This window comes from Branchiostoma lanceolatum, chromosome 7 (genome assembly GCF_035083965.1).
Source record: "Branchiostoma lanceolatum isolate klBraLanc5 chromosome 7, klBraLanc5.hap2, whole genome shotgun sequence".
Classification (NCBI taxonomy): domain Eukaryota; kingdom Metazoa; phylum Chordata; class Leptocardii; order Amphioxiformes; family Branchiostomatidae; genus Branchiostoma; species Branchiostoma lanceolatum.
This window is the reverse complement of record NC_089728.1, coordinates 7179604-7196871: the sequence shown is the minus strand read 5'-3', so window position 1 is coordinate 7196871 and position 17268 is coordinate 7179604. Positions and strand designations below refer to the sequence as shown.

At 41.4% G+C, this 17268-nt stretch overlaps 3 protein-coding genes across 4 annotated transcripts; 1 reads left to right on the top strand and 2 right to left on the bottom strand.

Moving 5' to 3' along the window:
- Positions 1-542: 542 nt before the first annotated feature.
- On the bottom strand, positions 543-5822 carry LOC136438938 (ATM interactor-like). Of its 2 annotated transcripts, none has more exons than XM_066433973.1 (5): positions 5712-5822; positions 4006-4177; positions 3580-3717; positions 2996-3216; positions 543-2897 (listed from the first exon to the last, which is right to left on the bottom strand). In XM_066433973.1, the coding sequence occupies exons 2-5, from the start codon at positions 4153-4155 to the stop codon at positions 962-964; spliced, it is 2445 nt and encodes an 814-aa protein (XP_066290070.1). In that variant the 5' UTR covers positions 4156-4177; positions 5712-5822; the 3' UTR covers positions 543-961. The 2 variants fall into 2 exon arrangements, with proteins under 2 accessions (XP_066290070.1, XP_066290071.1); XM_066433974.1 differs by having other exon boundaries at positions 4006-4180; positions 5712-5821.
- Positions 5823-6012: 190 nt separating this feature from the next.
- On the top strand, positions 6013-12094 carry LOC136438343 (ribonuclease P protein subunit p40-like). The gene is made up of 9 exons (XM_066433108.1): positions 6013-6258; positions 8082-8226; positions 8392-8460; positions 8655-8750; positions 9096-9218; positions 10571-10781; positions 11082-11216; positions 11529-11538; positions 11843-12094. The coding sequence occupies exons 1-9, from the start codon at positions 6133-6135 to the stop codon at positions 12068-12070; spliced, it is 1143 nt and encodes a 380-aa protein (XP_066289205.1). The 5' UTR covers positions 6013-6132; the 3' UTR covers positions 12071-12094.
- Positions 12095-17165, bottom strand: LOC136438939 (centromere protein N-A-like). The gene is made up of 9 exons (XM_066433975.1): positions 16748-17165; positions 16589-16634; positions 15974-16033; positions 15531-15610; positions 15033-15203; positions 14598-14778; positions 14144-14268; positions 13458-13536; positions 12095-13162 (listed from the first exon to the last, which is right to left on the bottom strand). The coding sequence occupies exons 1-9, from the start codon at positions 16910-16912 to the stop codon at positions 13002-13004; spliced, it is 1068 nt and encodes a 355-aa protein (XP_066290072.1). The 5' UTR covers positions 16913-17165; the 3' UTR covers positions 12095-13001.
- Positions 17166-17268: the final 103 nt, after the last annotated feature.

The window sequence follows — 17268 nt, the reverse complement described above, 5'->3', positions numbered from 1 at the left end:
CATGTTTAACTGCAAAAACACAAACAGACCAAAAACAGTTCCTCCCCATGAATCATTATTAGTAGCCTCTTTGATTGACCCCATGACCTGGACTGTTATATCTGATTGACAACTATACTAGTTTTACCACCTCCAAACTACCTCCTGCAAATTTGGCAACTCTAACTGTTGCTGTCATTTTCCACTCACTCACTTCTTGTCACTCATGAGTATACCAATATCCAAATAACTATGGATACACATCAACACAAACAGACACACTGAAATTAAAGAGTCTGTACTCAGAGTCAATCATCATAGTGTTATGAGACTCACAAACTGAAAGAAAATGTGTATTGATAATTGTTTTGTACAATGTTGAAAGTCTTGTCTTTTGTGCAAAACAGATGTGCTATAAAGTTTTAAAATTGTTGGAAGCTTTCACCAACTGTCAACTATATTTTCTGGAAGGTGTGACAGCATAGGCATCTCACTAGCAGATTGATAACATCTACAACATTCCAGAACACTTACCTATCAAAAAAGACAGAACTGCTTTGAAGTTTGATCCTGTATAGTTATCACTGACCATTTTATATGTACCTTTACGTATGTTAAAACCAAAGATGCTTTTACTGAGTTTATTACAAATACCACTATCCTTTCAGCTGCAGAAGGGAGTACAATCTTTCCTCAATCACAGAAAAAATAATGATTACTGTAATTCTTGATTTCTTAACTGCTAATTCAACGGTCACTATTCAACCGCTAAAATTTCATTATCGCAAATATTTGATCACTAATATTTGAGACAGTAATGTTTGTTCCCACCATTAAAATTGAATGCAGTGAACTACTCCCTTTTCCCCCAACCGCTAAAATTACTGACTGCTATATTAAAGTGATTTACAGTACATAAACATAAGTATTATCACCTTATCTTTCATATATATATATAATAATATACTTATTTCCCTAAGAGTTACTGTAAAAATCCAAACTCCGACAATAACGTTTGAGTGTGTGTGTCCACTTGCTCACTGTCCATAGTCGTCTGAGTCTGAGCGTTTCCGGACCCCCCTCCCACAAAACTGGACCCTGCCTGAGTCTCCATGTCCGTGAGCTCCAGTTCGGGGAACAGGAAGCCGTTGTTAGCTACCGTCTGTGTCTGCATGTTGGACAGGAAGTTGTCGGCAGTGTTTTGCATGGTCTGTGTGTGTGCGGAGGACTGCTGTGGAAGTGGGAGGTCTGTGTTAGGCTGGGACATCAACAGGTCGTGAAGGTTAAACTCAGGGTCAGTCTGAGTGTATGAGTGTAACGGCTCCATGTCCTGGTAGGCAAACGACAGGTTAGTCTGGGTCTGGCTGTCGTTCAAGAGGAGAAAGTCTTCAATGTCAAAGTCAAGGTCAGTCGTCTGAGTCTCCATGCTGGAGAACTCCACAGAGGACAAGTCGGCTCCGGTGTTGTCGATGCCGATACTGTTGGACTCGAGTGTCTGTGTGGATGTATGCTCAAAGATCATGGCTTCAATGTCAGAAGGGAGGGGCAGGGTTTGGGTCTGAGCACTGGACAGGGATCCTGCCTCCTGGAACATTGCGTTTGTCTGCGTACCTCCGCTCAGGAAACTGTCTGAGGATTGAGGTACGCTTTGAATAAATGAAGGCAGCAGCACGTTTCCATCCCCCATGTTGGACATCTGTGAGACAAGGGGATTGGTGAGACTTGGGACAGTCATCCATGTCTGCGCACTCGGTTGCTGTTGCTGCATGGGCAACTGTTCCCTGGGGTAACCTGCAAACTGCCCCGGGAACCCAAAGCTATCTCTAGTGTTCTGCAGAACTGCAGACTGTGGGTTCTGTAGGTACGGAGTCTGTGTGTGACAGTTCTGGGGGCGCGACGTCTGCGTCTGCACGTTGGTGGTGTAGTTCAGAGGCGTTCCCACCTGCATCCATGCATTTGAAACACCCCTCAACATCGGAGGGCTGAGCTGTGCCTGGACAGCTGTGGACGACCTTTGCACAAACAAGTCTGTTTGTGTCTGCACTGGGGGCATGGGGACCGACGATGATGATGATGGGGGCATCATATGCAAGGGATGGCTGTCTGTCTGAATAGTTTGGGTCACAAGCTTTTCAAGTCTCCTGGAGGCACTGTGTGTGTCCAGAGGAATGGAGTCAGTCTGGACATTTTGAGTGACAAGGTTCTCTAACCGTCTGCTGGCAATTTGGGTACTGAGAGGTATACAGTCAGTCTGCACATTTTGAGTGACAAGTTTCTCGGATGTTCGTTTTCTGCCTGCTGTTTGAGTGCCCTCGTCTCGAGTGTCCACCACCTTGTTTTCCTTCTGTCTAGCAATCCTCTGTCTTCTCTTGATGTAACTCGGCGCAGCAGTCTGTATCCCTACTTCACACACGGAAGTAGTCGTGGCTTGCACAGCTGTCTCACATCTTACAGATGTCAAAGAATTTTGTGATGACTTATTACTACCAGAGACAGCATGAGTAGCTATGGTAGGTACCTTGGGCTTGGGCAGTATTTGGACATATCTTCTTATCTTAGTAGCAGCTACAAGTTTTTCTTTCTGTTCTGTTTTGGAGGAAGCATTTCTGAGCTGTAATGATGGAATCTTTGCACATGGTAACTGATTCCTGTTCACAGAACAAAAAGTGGTGTGGCAAGCTGGTTGCCCTTGATAGTAGCTCTCTGATTGGTTGCATGATGGTGTATTATGCTGTCCAATGAAAACAGGCTCAGACCTAGTCACACCACCTGATTGGTCAGATGGATGGACCAATGGCTGTTCTTGTAATGAAGCAGCAGTAGGAGGATGTGTACCTTGCACCTGATTGGGCAAGATCACAATGACCTTGAGAGGTTGTGACTGAGGAGTAGACTGAGACTTTCTCTTTGCATTTTGTCTGGAATTACAAAATTAACAGTCATTAGTTTCTTTGTTCTCCCCTTAAAAGGGACAGGACTGAAAAGAACATTAAATGAACCTGGTAACAAAACTCACGCTTTAGAGTCATCCTTCTTCAGTAAATTGTCTGGAAGAGAGTGCCCCTTCCTGGCAGCATGTGTCCACAGAGCCTCCATTGTGGTGTAGGGACAGCCACAGCTGCAGTGCCAGATCTGACCACATGTCTTCTCATGTCTCTCCAGATCTCTTGTGAAGGCAAAGCCAAACCCACACTTTGCACAGTGGAATTTCTTCTCTGCATGCATACGGGCATAATGCTGAGGAAAAATGTTATCGTTAAAACTCAACTTGAAGCCTGAATCGTGAATAATGATTACACAAACATTGATTGAAGAAAAAGGAGATGCTAGTACTGTGGCCTTCCACCATTTTTATGCTGTTGCAACAGCAATATTTTACACTTTTCTTAAAACTATTTCACATGATGATGTCAGTGTTGCCAACAACTGAAACTAGTACACATCATACAATTTATAAACCACCCTATATTATTAAACCTGCATGACAACCATAGACGCTTGAACAGAATAGATGATTAGAATAGTGTAGACAATACTGTAAAAAACAATGAACATTTTTCTTTTACAGAACTGTCAAAGACTTAGAAGCATTGTACACACCTGTTTAATGAGGAACATGGAGGTGAACGGTCTCCTGCTGCCCAGCCTCCGCTCACAGTCAGCTACAGGGCAGTAGAAGTGCTTCGTTGTCTTCTTCTTCTTCCCTTTTGTGAAAGGTGCTAAATCCTTGTCCATGGACTGTGGGTACAATGTGGATTGTGTTAACTGACAGGTTACAGGGTACCTTGTCCTTGCAGTAAGATGGGACAAAACATCCGGTGGCCATTAAGTCCAGCATTGTTTTGTGGAAGGACAGTCTGATCACTGTTATTCAATTATTTGCATGGGGGGATTCTGGCAGCGCTAGCAATGCAAAATGGTAAATTCTGGGAAGTCAGCAACGCTCAATGGTAAATCAAAGTGTTCTTGCAAAAGGTTTGGGGAATACGTTAATTGGATTCATTCCTAGATATAACATTGAATTACCCTTGGTAAGCCATGTCTCTTGGCCATGTGCATGCCGAGAGCTGATTGGTTGGCTACAGTCTGACCACACCCCTCCACGTCACATGTGACCTGTCCCCGGGGAGGTTCCTCCAGGTGACTGATGGGAGGACAGATCTCCTCAACCTCCATCACTCAGTCGGAGTCAGTACATCTACTTAGGAAATAATAGGGAAAACTACATTTAATTATTTATTGAAATTGCAACACAGCAATACACACATCACCCAGGCAGCGATGCTGATGTCGGGTGCCACAAAGACTACATGATGGTTTTGGAAAACTATAGTATAGGATGCTGTACATGTTCTGCATTGTAAATTACAGATCTAGCTGGTTTGTTGGTAGGCAGAATGTCATCCTAATTAGTTCCAGGCTTTCTCTTCAACTTTTGGTTGGTGAAAGGAAAGCCTGGCACTGGAACTAACTAGGATGACATTTTTGTTGGATCAAGGAGAAAACAGGGCAAATAATACAGAAAATACCTTAGGACGACTCGGTGAAGAAGGCTTCTTCTTGCCTGTTTCAATGTCTCATATTCAACATATGGTGACATTGACTATTGAGGTTCCGGTTCGGAATTGTTTTGACACAATGGCCAAATAGATCCTAAAATAAGACGCAAATCCTAGGTTTTCTCGGTAGTTTTGGCTCCCGATTTTTCGGCTATCGCTAAAGCAGTGCGTTATCTTTTATATTTCCTGAAAAGCCCGATCTTCGTAGCGTTTTACGGTTTCCGAGTTTTGGTCGTCCGCGGGTACTTCCTGGTATTAGTGCGCGATGACGGTAACGCGGCTTTGTCGCCTGATTACCCGAATCGTGCGTTCTATGTGCGTTTTGCGTGGTTTCGTACCATCGGGGATTGCGGAAAACGTATCCTCACCATTTTTTTCATTTTTCCAAATTGCACAGACAGAATGATGGCCTTTATTCCCATATCAGTCATTATCCAAGGAAAACTCTTATTTTCCTTCCAGCGGCTTTGGAAGAATGCCCTAAAAATAGCAGTTTTGGGGATAAAAATTGCTTTTAGTGACGGTTTTCACTAAAAATGACGTTTCCACAGAAAATATCAAATTCGTCTGTCGTTCGAAGACAAGTCACCCCTATCCATCGGAAACATTGAATCGGCCGAAAAAAGGATGTTTGGAAAAGCGCTATTGCTTTTCTGTGAACGAGTCAGGTCGGCCCCGAATTGTAAAAAAAAAACTCTGAACCGAGACCTTGATAAAAATTATCCTGTCAATAGTGCAAAAAATTTTTTATTGACAGGAATAGGGCTCCTTGGCAATCAACCAAAAACAATTATTGACATTCAGCCTTAGCCTTTATGAAAAGTACGAATTTACAAGTTACATTTATGCTTAACTATCGATCACAGACGTTGCCATAGCGAAACCTCCTTGTCAGTTTTTACTCTACTCTACTCTACTCTACTCTACTCTACTCTACTCTACTCTACTCTACTCTACTCTACTCTACTCTACTCTACTCTACTCTACTCTACTCTACTCTACTCTACTCTACTCTACTCTACTCTACTCTGAGCCTGACGAGCAAATCCGAAACCACCCCCCTCCCCACACAACTTACTACGCGCAATCAACAACCACAACGCCACTGCAGCCAGGTGAAACGACACTCAATGACAGCGATGTGTTGAGATGTAAAAAGAAACGCTGACATACCTTGACTACGTACGCACGCAAATCGTGAAAACGTGTTTTCTTCGACTCACAGGACTTCTTTTCGATATTTCGTCCGCCATTTTTGTTTGAACTATACCATTAACACGGGGATGGGCTTTAATCATATAATGTAAAACTAACCAATAGCGAGGTATCGGCAAGAAAAAATATTTACACAGCATAGTTTTCCATTACATAGTAACCATATAAAAAGTGTTTTCTCAATTTAAGCCGGTTTTGTGGGAGGAGTTAGAATCTAAGACAAGGCAAGACAGTCTATTACCCCCAGTTGCATAATGTAATATACCAGATGTCAAAGGTCAGGTTCTTCAAAGTTCTCAGCGCAGGAGTGTTTGTTTGGTTTGTGCGGTGGTTAATTTCTTGAGCACGATTTTTCTGGGTAATTTGTAACAACATCAACATGTCCCTGACACTGAAGATAGACGCACGTCCACCGCGCAGCAAGCTGGTCATTGAAAAGTCAAGTTTCGATGACGAGAAGTCCAGACATCGAAAGAATGTGGAGCAACATCACTTCAATCATATGGTGAGGCTAACTTTATTATATTCCCCTTCCAGTGGGAAGGGGGATATGCTGTTTTTGCTTGCCTGTTCTTCTTCTTCTTTCTTCTTCTTCTTCTTCTTCTTCTTCTTCTTCTGCCAAAAACCAAGTAGATGTGCGGTGGTAGCCCTACTAATGGTATTGCAGAAAGTTATATGTACCTTATGTTACAATGTACGGATGTTATATTTGAGATGTAGGTACCTATAGGAAAGGTGAATACACCTGACAATAAATTATGCTAATGAAGACCTCTTTTGCATAATCTATGCATAAACTTGTATTTCCCTTACCGTAAAAGCTGCAGATGTCATATTCGTGATGTAGGTACCTTTAGGAAAGGTGAACACACCTGGCCATGAATTATGCAAATGAGGACCTCATTTGCATAATTTATGCATAAACTTGTATTTCCCTTACCGTTAAAGCTACAGATGTCATATTTGAGATGTAGGTACCTTTAGGAAAGGTGAATGCACCTGGACATAAATTATGCTAATAAGGACCTAGTTTGCATAATCTATGCATAAACTTGTATTTCCCTTACCGTAAAAGCTGCAGATGTCATATTTGAGATGTAGGTACCTTTAGGAAAGGTGAACACACCTGTTCATAAATTATGCTAATGTGGCCTCATTTGCATAATTAATGCATAAACTTGTATTGTCCTTACCGTAAAAGCTACGGATGTCATATCTGAGATGTAGGTACCATTAGGAAAGGTCAGGAGACCTGGCCATACATTATGCTAATGGGGGCCTCATTTGCATAATTTATGCATAAAATTGAATTTTCCTTACCGTAAAAGCTATGGATGTCATATTTGAGTTGTAGGTACCTTTAGGAAAGGCGAATACACCTGGCCATAAATTATGCTAATGTGGACCTCATTTGCATAATGTAGGCACAAACTTGTATTTCCCTTACCGTGAAAGCTACGGATGTCATATTTGAGATGTAGGTACCTTATGCATAATATATGCATATCCCTTACCATAAAAGCTACGGATGTCATATTTGAGATGTAGGTACCTTTAGGAAAGGTGAACACAACTGACCATAACTTATGCTAATGCCGACCTCCTTTGCATAATTTATGCAGAAACTTCATAATACCCTTACAGCTAATACTAAGGATGTCATATTTGAGGTGTAGGTAATGGGAGGGGAATATCCTGCATTTTCCCGAAAATGTTGCCATTCTAGTATGAAAACTTATTTTTGTCATCGTGTGAGGTGTTGTTTTTCTTGTTGACAGAAACATCCTTTCAATAGTGCCAAAAATATTGTTATTATGACTGGAAAATCCTGTCAATAATGAAATATTCTTATTGACAGGAACATCCTTTCAATATTGTCAAAATATTGTTATTATGACTTAATAATCCTGTCAATACTGAAAAGATTCTTAATGACAGGAACATAGCCTCTGCCTAGAGATTATGACAACCTGAACACCACTCTCCCGTGCTATTTAAACCTGTCACAGAAAGTTTAACAATATTAGCTGTTAGCATGATATGTAGTAGCCGTGGCGACTCTTTAATCGGGTATATTTTGCTGTATGTCTAAAGACTCTTTTACATTACCCTCACAATGGTAATGTAAAAGAGTCTTTAGACATACAGCAAAATATACCCGATTAAAGAGTCGCCACGGCTAGATATGTAGATACATGTATGTTGCAAATTGTTTCACCAGTACGGAACTATCAGAAAATAGTACATATAACATCATTAATCGTAGTAATAATATCAACACAGGAGGTCCATACAATGTTTTGTGGCATGCATGTTTTTCATATGAAGGTGGAGCTGTTCATTCCTGGCTGTGCAGAGCTGCCCCCTAGCATCCAGGCAGAGTTTGACAGGTCTGATGATTACTACCTCATCGAGGATGTACCACTTACAGAGTTGATCAACAAAGATTTCATCGAAAATTTCATTAAGAAAGGTTTGTACCACTTGAGTTCTTCTCATGTAAGCAAGGAAATCTTATGAATTAGAATTGGGGGTAATAAGCAAAATGCAATATTACTGGTAGACAAATTGAATTCAGTCTTAGATACTTTACGTTAGTTTGTAAAATAACTCACTTTGTTTTATTGTGTGTTCACAGGTTCCCTGTATATGCTGTCCCACAACACACACATCGATAAGCACAATGCTTATGCAGTACTACCCACAGGTAACATCTCCATGTTAACTTTGTTTTGTTACAAAAATAACTGAACCAGCTAGATAAATTTAGCCAGTTGCTTGAGTAACTTTTCAATTGACTATCTCATTACCTTCATCCAGAAATTCCACTGTTAACCATTATTTTCCTATCCCAGCAGCAGCATCTGATTAATACCCCTGTGTAATGTGTTATTGTAACAGGACAGTTGATCCTGTCTGTACACAAGGACACATATGAGGAGCTGGGGCTTGTGGGACAGCCATCACAGTTCAACAGGAAGGTCAAGAGAAAGTTTGGTGAGTGGAAAAGAGACTAAAACATTGTCCTGTACAGCACTCAGTTCAACCCTGTTGTGACTCTTCTTTTGAATCTTGAGTTGACATTATCAAATACGACATATCACCAAAATCTCAGACCCAAAGCATTCTACTAGCCTGTGTTTACACAATGTCTTGTTGGCTGACTTAATGACCCCCTCCCCCTAGGGAACGGTAACCATTGGGCTGGCTCCTAGGAGCTCAATTTAATCAGGTTAGGCATGCTACAGATTTAATGCCTCTGCCCCTGAGTTGCCAAAAAACTGCCTTCTTCAATCTTCATTAAGATTTATCAAATGTATAACTATTTTCTACCTATTACAGTTGTGGAGGTTGATCTCACACAAGACATCTTTGTACCAGGAAAGAAAAATTATGAGCGAGTGAAACAAGGGCTTCAGAGGACAGAACTAAAGGCAAACTTTCTGTTGTCATGGAAACCAGAAGGTACAAGAAGCTTAATTTTTTTTTAGCCAACAATTTTTTAACTATTTCATATCTAAGCTGGCAAGATGATCTAGTGGTTAGGGTTGTTTGATGACTTAGGCTCTCTTTACATTACACATTTGGCGTCAACGCCACTGGCGTCAGCGCGACTGGCGACAGCGGGAACTCCGTGTAAAGACAATTACCGTCGACGTAGTCCCGCTGTCACCAAATTTTCTCCCGTCCGCTTCGAAGCCGTCCCGTCAGCACAGCGGGAGTCCCCGTCAACTTCAAACTCCGTCTAAAGAGCTCGCGTCAGCGGGAGTCAGGGTTTCGATGATTAGCATAAAACATGCGCTGATTAGCATACTGTAAGTCTACTTAGATCCCCGATATATATATAGAGAGAGAGATTCGCGGAATCCGTGGCGACCTTTATGCCGCGAACTGATTTCCCCGCGGACATGTTTATCGTACTTGTTCCCCCCTCCCCACATTTACGAGTAAGTATCGGGCAGGTCGCGAAATTTCCTTTTACTTGCTCGGCCTCTCGCAACCGCTGTTGTATTTTTACGTAAGCCATCTTGTTCCTGGATGACTCCAGCTTCTTCTGGACCTCGTTCTCCGACCATATACTGATCAGGCAACCGGTTTCGGGGTCGGCTCCACGTACAGCGTCCAGCGAAGTTCCTTCGCCCAGCCATTTTGGGAAATTCCCGCCTTCTGTGATAACGTGAAAGCTTGCAGTCAACTTATCATAGCCCATGTTTTCTGACGTGAGCTAATCAGCGCTTACAACATTACGTAGTCACATGTCTATTTTGAAGTGGTTGAACCAAGGACATTATATACTCTACTTCGTAAAATATGATTCATCTACGCTACCTACGCAGAATTTTCACGGGATAAAATTAAAGGAACAGACTCTTCGCCGGTTTCCAGGCGGTGTGTCTAGAGACGTCGCGACAGCGGCCTCACGTCAGCGGGAAATTTTGCCGCTGACACCAAAAATGTAATGTAAACTGCCCCTTAGAACCTAAACTTAGGCTAAAGGCACTTCACAGTTTACACCAGTCCTACATGTGTACTTCCACACTTGACTCGACAGGTGAAAATGAGTACCCGGTACCTAGCTTTGAGTAGGGACATCCTTTTGGATCGAATGTAAAGCTGGAGGTACTATGTTTGACAAGGGCCATGTTGTAAGCACGTTAAAGAGCTCACCACACTTACCAAGAAAAGTACAGGCATTACCGGTGTGAGTGGATCAAACCTTATGTGTGGTCTCCAGTTTGACATCTTGAAAAGGTGGTTCATCTAAATACATGTACATACGTATTTAATCTATGAACACTATTATGTTTGTATGCTAGGTAACAGACAGTTGGCTGGCTCCATACTGTCCCACTTTCAAAGCAGCTACAAGTGTGAAAGACACCGTCAGGTCCAACAGACCACCAGGCACACAGAACTACTGCTTCCTGTGGTCAACAGTACTGAGCTGGAGGAGAGCGAGGAGGGACAGTGGTGCACAGCAAGGGAGTGGTATGAATGGCTGGGAGCTGTATGCTGTGGGATCTCTTGGTAAGTCTAAGAATTGACATAGGTTAATGTTGAGTTGTTTCTTATGTCATAATACCAGTCTTACAACCAATCTCGTTTTAGGACCATAGCATTCTCTTATGCAGAGCCTCACTCGTGGCCTATACAATATACATTGAGGGAGACTCTGAATTTGCATTCATATGTTTCCATTCTATTTTTTTTCCGACATAGGCAGGGCCATAGGATCGGTCTAATTAAGATTATTCCTATTTTTCAGCCTTGCAACCTAACATAATAATTGTGGTGCATGATCATACATGTATTTCTTATTATCTACAGCAACGAAGCACCTGAGCACTACATCTCCAGATACTGCTGTCCTGATCCTAATGAGGTGACAGCAGCTTCTGTGAGACATTCCATGACAGGTTTCATAGCACCAGGGAAGGTGTGGACCCTTCAGGAGGCAGTCAGGTAGGTGCAGAGGCTAATGATTATGTTTCTAGTCACTTCTAACTAGTGCATGTTACATGTATCTAAGACCACATTGCCTGTTGCAATTTAATAAAATAAGAGAAAATAAGACATGTTGTAAATCTATCACAAGACGTGTGGTACTGTATTTTTACTATACAAAAGTGTGTAGAAAAATACAATAAATTTTGACACCAGGACATGTCTGCAGCCGCCATGCATCAGACACTGATGCCTGCGAACAATTGATTGAGGACATAGCTATGCCACCTACACTTATCAACTACAATCTCAAATCATTCTCCTACGCAGAGCCTCACCTGTACAATACCTTCAGAAGGCACTGCTTAATTAGGCTGAGGTTTCCACTTTAGCGGGCATAGCCTATAACCAGTTTTCAGTCAGTCCACAAAGTGTTTTCTTTAGGTAAAGGTAAGTCTCTGATTGGCTGACACCTGGTCCAAGGCCATGCCCACAAAAGTGGAGACCACAGCCTGGTTTAGCATAACCTCCCCAAGGTATATCGTATAGGCCACAGGCGAGGCTCTGCATAGGAGAATGCATCAATTATTACTCAGAGTTCAGCTAGTAGTAATGTGTGATAAAAGTATGAGACAGTATAAAAGTATCTGTCATTGTTTTATTTTACAAACAGGTTGTACATGAGAGAGAGCAAGTCTCCACCCCCCTGGGCAGCCCTGACCGTCCATGGGTTTGTGGACAGTCCTGTCTCCTGGGCCAGGAGGGAGCACGGCTTCCACCATGGAGGAGAAAACCTCTACACATTCCTCATCTTCAGAGACAGCACATACTGGCTGTTCCAGGCTGTGGGGACTAATGATATCTGTCCTTGAAAAATAAAATGATACCGAAAATCATTTACTCTTCCAGTGGTTTTATTTCATGGTAGGAAGGAGAAGGAGGTTTCGCAGCGTTTTAGATTCGTGGCTGAAACAATTCTGTGGTACAGTATTAGTAGTAATACAAGCGAGACATATTCAAGATGTCATGAATTGGCTGTGAAGAGGTCACAGCAAAAATAAAACCACCTAGAAAGTTTCAAGATTTACAGTACATAAGAAAGCCAGCATTGTCATATATTTACATAAAATGGAGGTCTAACATGTTATTGTTAATGTATTTTATTAGAATTTAGATCATACTTTTCCTTCAAGATGCCAGATATTAAATTAGAAAGTGATGCTTAATTGTAAGTTAACGTTTGGTTCTTATTTACAAAACTGCTTTCTATAACATCCCAAAAGAAGATTTCTTGTTCATATATGAGATTCACAAGGTCCTACTTGTCTTTGAAGTATTTATATGCAGTATATCTTATCAATCAGGGCTTACAATACTTTTACATATGCCCCTTTTTGCACCCAAAATTGGAACTGTGGCACTGGTGAGATGTTTCTGCAGAACTGTGCACCTTATTGTTGACTGTGGGTGCACTGGTGCACCTAGATCAGTGTGACATATGTAAAGATCAATTGTACACTGGTATACAACATATTCACATTCAAGTGTCAGAAAAAAAACATAACCTTTGTTGTTTTATTTGATTTTGTAGTTGACCATTGACTTCAAGCTCTGCAGAGAAACAGTGATGTTTTTAATTAGGTTTTGCTACTTTGTTCTATTAGATGTTGTGTACCCAAAGTTTCTTCCTGTGCACCTAAATGTCTAGGTAAGGTGCACCAGTTCACCTATTTCCAAAATACAATTTGAGCCCTGTCAATGAACCAAATACCGTTTCAACATGCCGCTAGTTTCCCATTCATATCAGTTGTTTCCACCATCATCACCATCTCCTGGCTTCCTCCTCTCTGCCAGAAGGATGGTGTTCTTGCCGACATGCGGAAGTGACTCCAGGTAGGAGGGAAATGGTGGTTCAGCTATCCCGGCTGGACCAAGGGCTTTCATACCTTCTAACACATTGCTGCCTGTATTGTCAACAAAACAAATTTGGTAAAAGGGTGGTTTTCAACAGAATAGTTCATCCACAAAATAAAAGTGAAAGTGATCACCCAGTTAAGCTCTCTGAAGAGCTACCGGGGTATCGTTCCACTGATTGTGAAAGAGACAGGGTTGCTAACCATGGCAATGGACTACACATGCTACATACTAAAAAACCATTGCAAATATACACAAGTCCTAACTTGAAAGACCTGAATCGATTGCAAGAAATGGTTGAATGTCCATGTATTTGGACTGTTCTGACAAAACAACAGTTCTCACCTGAGAATTTGACTGTCATGTGGAAAGGCTGGTCGTCCATGCTCGGTGCTACCCCTCCATGTTTGAAGCTGGCCTGCAACTGGAAGAGAATTCAATTTTAACAAATTGATTGTTTGATTAGATACATGGACTATTCTATGCAAGGTAACAGTAACTGATACCTTGCATATCTTATTACCCGGATGCCTAATTATAGACTATTTTCTTCACATGCTAGTAACAAACACACTGTACACACTACACAAGTACCCTTAGTTCAAATTGCAATGTTATAAGTGAGAGTCATATGATGTCTTCTTAGATCTTAAGCACATGTACATGGCTTTATCCAGTCTTTTGATACTGGAAGCTTAGGAATATAATACAAGGTCTCCTACATGTAGCAAATCATAGAAAGCATTCTCCTATGCAGAGCCTCGCTTGCAGCCTATACAATATATGCCTTGGGGAGGCTCTGCTAACTGGGCTGAGGTTTCCACTTTTGTGGGTGTGGCCTCTAACCAGTAGTCAGAGAATCGGCTTTACCTAAAGAAAACAGGGCCACATCCACAAAAGTGTCAACCTCAGCCAGGTTTAGCAGAGCCAGTTTAGCAGAGGTATATTGTATAGGCTACGAGTGAGACCTTCTTCAGGGAATGATAGAAAGGAGAAGGTTACTCAAGACTACAGCATACATGTTGGCCTACCTTGTACGTTACATTCTCCAGTATGGGCTGTGGCTCATCCCCAAATGTCTCCCGTGTGTAGTCCTCTCTCCACTGCCTGTCCTCAGCATCCTCCGGTATGACATCTTCATTCTCCGACTTCTCATCTGCATTTTGACAAATGTAATACAAAATAATGAAATTTCGTCAAAGACACAAAATTATTGAAGTACATTGTACAACATGTATAAATAAAGCTGTACATACTTTCTGTGCTGAAAATGAAATGGTGCACAGGAACAGCGAGGTGTGGCTTTTTTTCAAATACAGGACCATCAGTGTTACCTCCCGTCTAGGATGACCCTAACCGAAGCTAGGTACTCATTAAAACCAGAGTCGAGTGAAGAAATAGATGGCACAACATTGGGGTCTACTAAAAAATCAAACGGAACCCGTAGATTCTAAGTCAACAACCCTAACCACAATACCACCCTACCTTGCTTTCTCCTCTTCCTGCTTGTTTGAGACTCTGGGCTGGCATCTTCCTGGTTGTGTCTGACCTTACTGGAGCCCTTTTGGCTGTGCTTCCGTTTAGCCAGCTCTGCCAGTGACTCCACATCCCTCCCTGACAGGTCCATGAACTGGGCCTTACTGTACCCTAGGGTCAGCAGTAAAGCCTGGAAATGCAAAGATCATTTTATCAACACAGAAGAAGCAACATTAAGAAATTATAACCTCCGGGAAGGAGGTTCATTATAACTCAAGATCCTTTTGATGAATTGGTATGAATTTTGAGTGCAAACAAATTAATTTAGGTCTAATGTATTCACTAGGACAGAACAACCAGGTATAGAATACTACTAACTATACAGGATTTGGCTTCCTTATGAGACAACTCTTTGTACAAAAACAAGTCTGACAATGTAATTACCTGTATGATGTATTTCTTATACTCTGCTTTCATAGTGGAAGTGAAGATGTAGGGAGAGGCTGGATAGTACACCATGTGTACAATGTTACTGGGTGTCCACACAGTACTGCTCTTATCCTGGATCATCAGCCACACCCACAGTGCATCGTTGTACTGTCTCACGCACAGGACCTGAGTGCAGAGGACAGATTTAATCATAGAAATCCACCACATCATCCACATGTTCTTAAAATTTAATTTTAATCACCAAAAACTAAGCTATTGCAATCTATTGATGTTAGTTAACACCATCAAATTGGAAAGTTATAATCTGTCTCATCATGGTATCATGTATAATTTGAACTGAAATATATATTTCAGTACATGTATAATATAATCGTACTTGTACATATCAAAATATGCATTGCTGTACATGTATATCACACATGTTTTGTTTATGTTTTAGGGACCTTTGCTTTTGCATGTGCAGTTGGATCCATGCAAGGGCTTATTACTCACATGTCTAAAGTAGAAGAACAGCTGCTTCCCAAGAGACCTTTGAAACACATCTGCAGAAACAGTACTGTCATCCTGTTTTTCTGCAAAGAAAAGAAATATTACTTATAGGAGCAATATTTTTCATAAGGTGCTTGAAAAATACAGCTTTCTCGCAAGCAATAACAGTGCTGTGCAACTTTCAATGAAATTGAAAGGAGTTATAGTGTACATTTTTACAACATTCATTCAATGATTGTCATTATCGTGTACATGTATTTAGCAAAAGTGTTCAAATGCAAGCCACCATGCATCAGACTCTGATGCTCGCGAATGATTGATTGATTGTACAAATGTAATGCTGCCAACAAAGTAACAGACTTTCTAACAAATCACAGATCTATGAGTATTGAACATACTACAGAGAACCAAGGAGGTTTTATATAGACCTCCTTGAAAGAACTTACTTTTGTAACCAGTGAAATGGTATGCATTCCATGTTCTACTCCTTGAGTACATCTTGTTATCTGAGGAAAATAAAATTGTCATTATCTGTACAGTATATTGTAGTAGGTGTACCGAACTGTAATAATTAGGTGAACACCTTTGTATATACTAGTAGGAGTCTGCAAGCCTTTTTCTATGAGACTGACACGTATCGAGCGACTTCAAGTCTTCAATTCATCTTTAATCGTCAACCACGTTGGTAAATTATTTGTGAGGTATGATTGGTTGCTTTAATTCTATGTAGACCATTATTTTGTTATCCTGTATTCAACAAATTATATGTGTCGTACACCATATGCCCAAAAGTCACAGCGTAGCATCCGGTCTTGTCATATTCACAGATAATTTTCCAGACACCGCATGAATACAAATTATGGAACAGTCCAACTTTTGCAATAACAGGTCAATTTGCCATTAACATTAAGCATTGGTAGTCCTCATTAATTTATCGTTATGCATAGCCTACCCTCATTAATTTAACATTAAGTGTTACCAGGATCTACTTCTAGTATATATCCTGACCTCTGTCTAGTCTGTTGAGAATGAGATAGTAAAAATATGTCTGGTGTACTTACACACAAGATCCAGTGTTCCAAGTTCTTCCGGTCCTATCTCTTCTCCCTAGAAAAAAATACCAAACGCTATGGAAAATGTACGATCAAGGAATACCAGCTACAGTGAGTGAGCACAACTTAGGGGTAATAATCTACTAGTAGCTAGACCCGTGAACTCACCTGACCCTGACAAGCTCTGACTACCCGATCAACCACACCTCTCTTCGGCCCCCCTCCCACGAACACCTCCCCATCCACTGCCACACAACCCCACTCTTCAAGGGCCTGTCGCAGATCTGGCAACTTGAATCTGCCCAGCAGTTTTCTCAGCACATCTGTATTCATTATTGGATCTCTAACTGAAGGCACGGTGCCTCTACGAGTTAAACTTTGAGTCGTAAAAATAACTCAAACTTGTCGAAACAAAATGGCGGTTTGTGTTTGGCGCTCACAAAGGTTACGAGAGGTCAACTCTGTCAGCCAATCAGCGATCAGGATTTCTGTAATATTACCCATGATGCTCCTGTATCCGGAAGTTAGGTAAGATCACATCTGATTCTGAGCGTGTGTGTGTGTGACCTTCCGTCTTTGGTGAGTATTTAGATGTCTTCAAACATATCTTACAAGCACGTGGATAGTTTAGACCAAGGAAGACAAGTGTAGGTAATGGGGTTCTTACAATAAGTGCCTTTGAACTAATT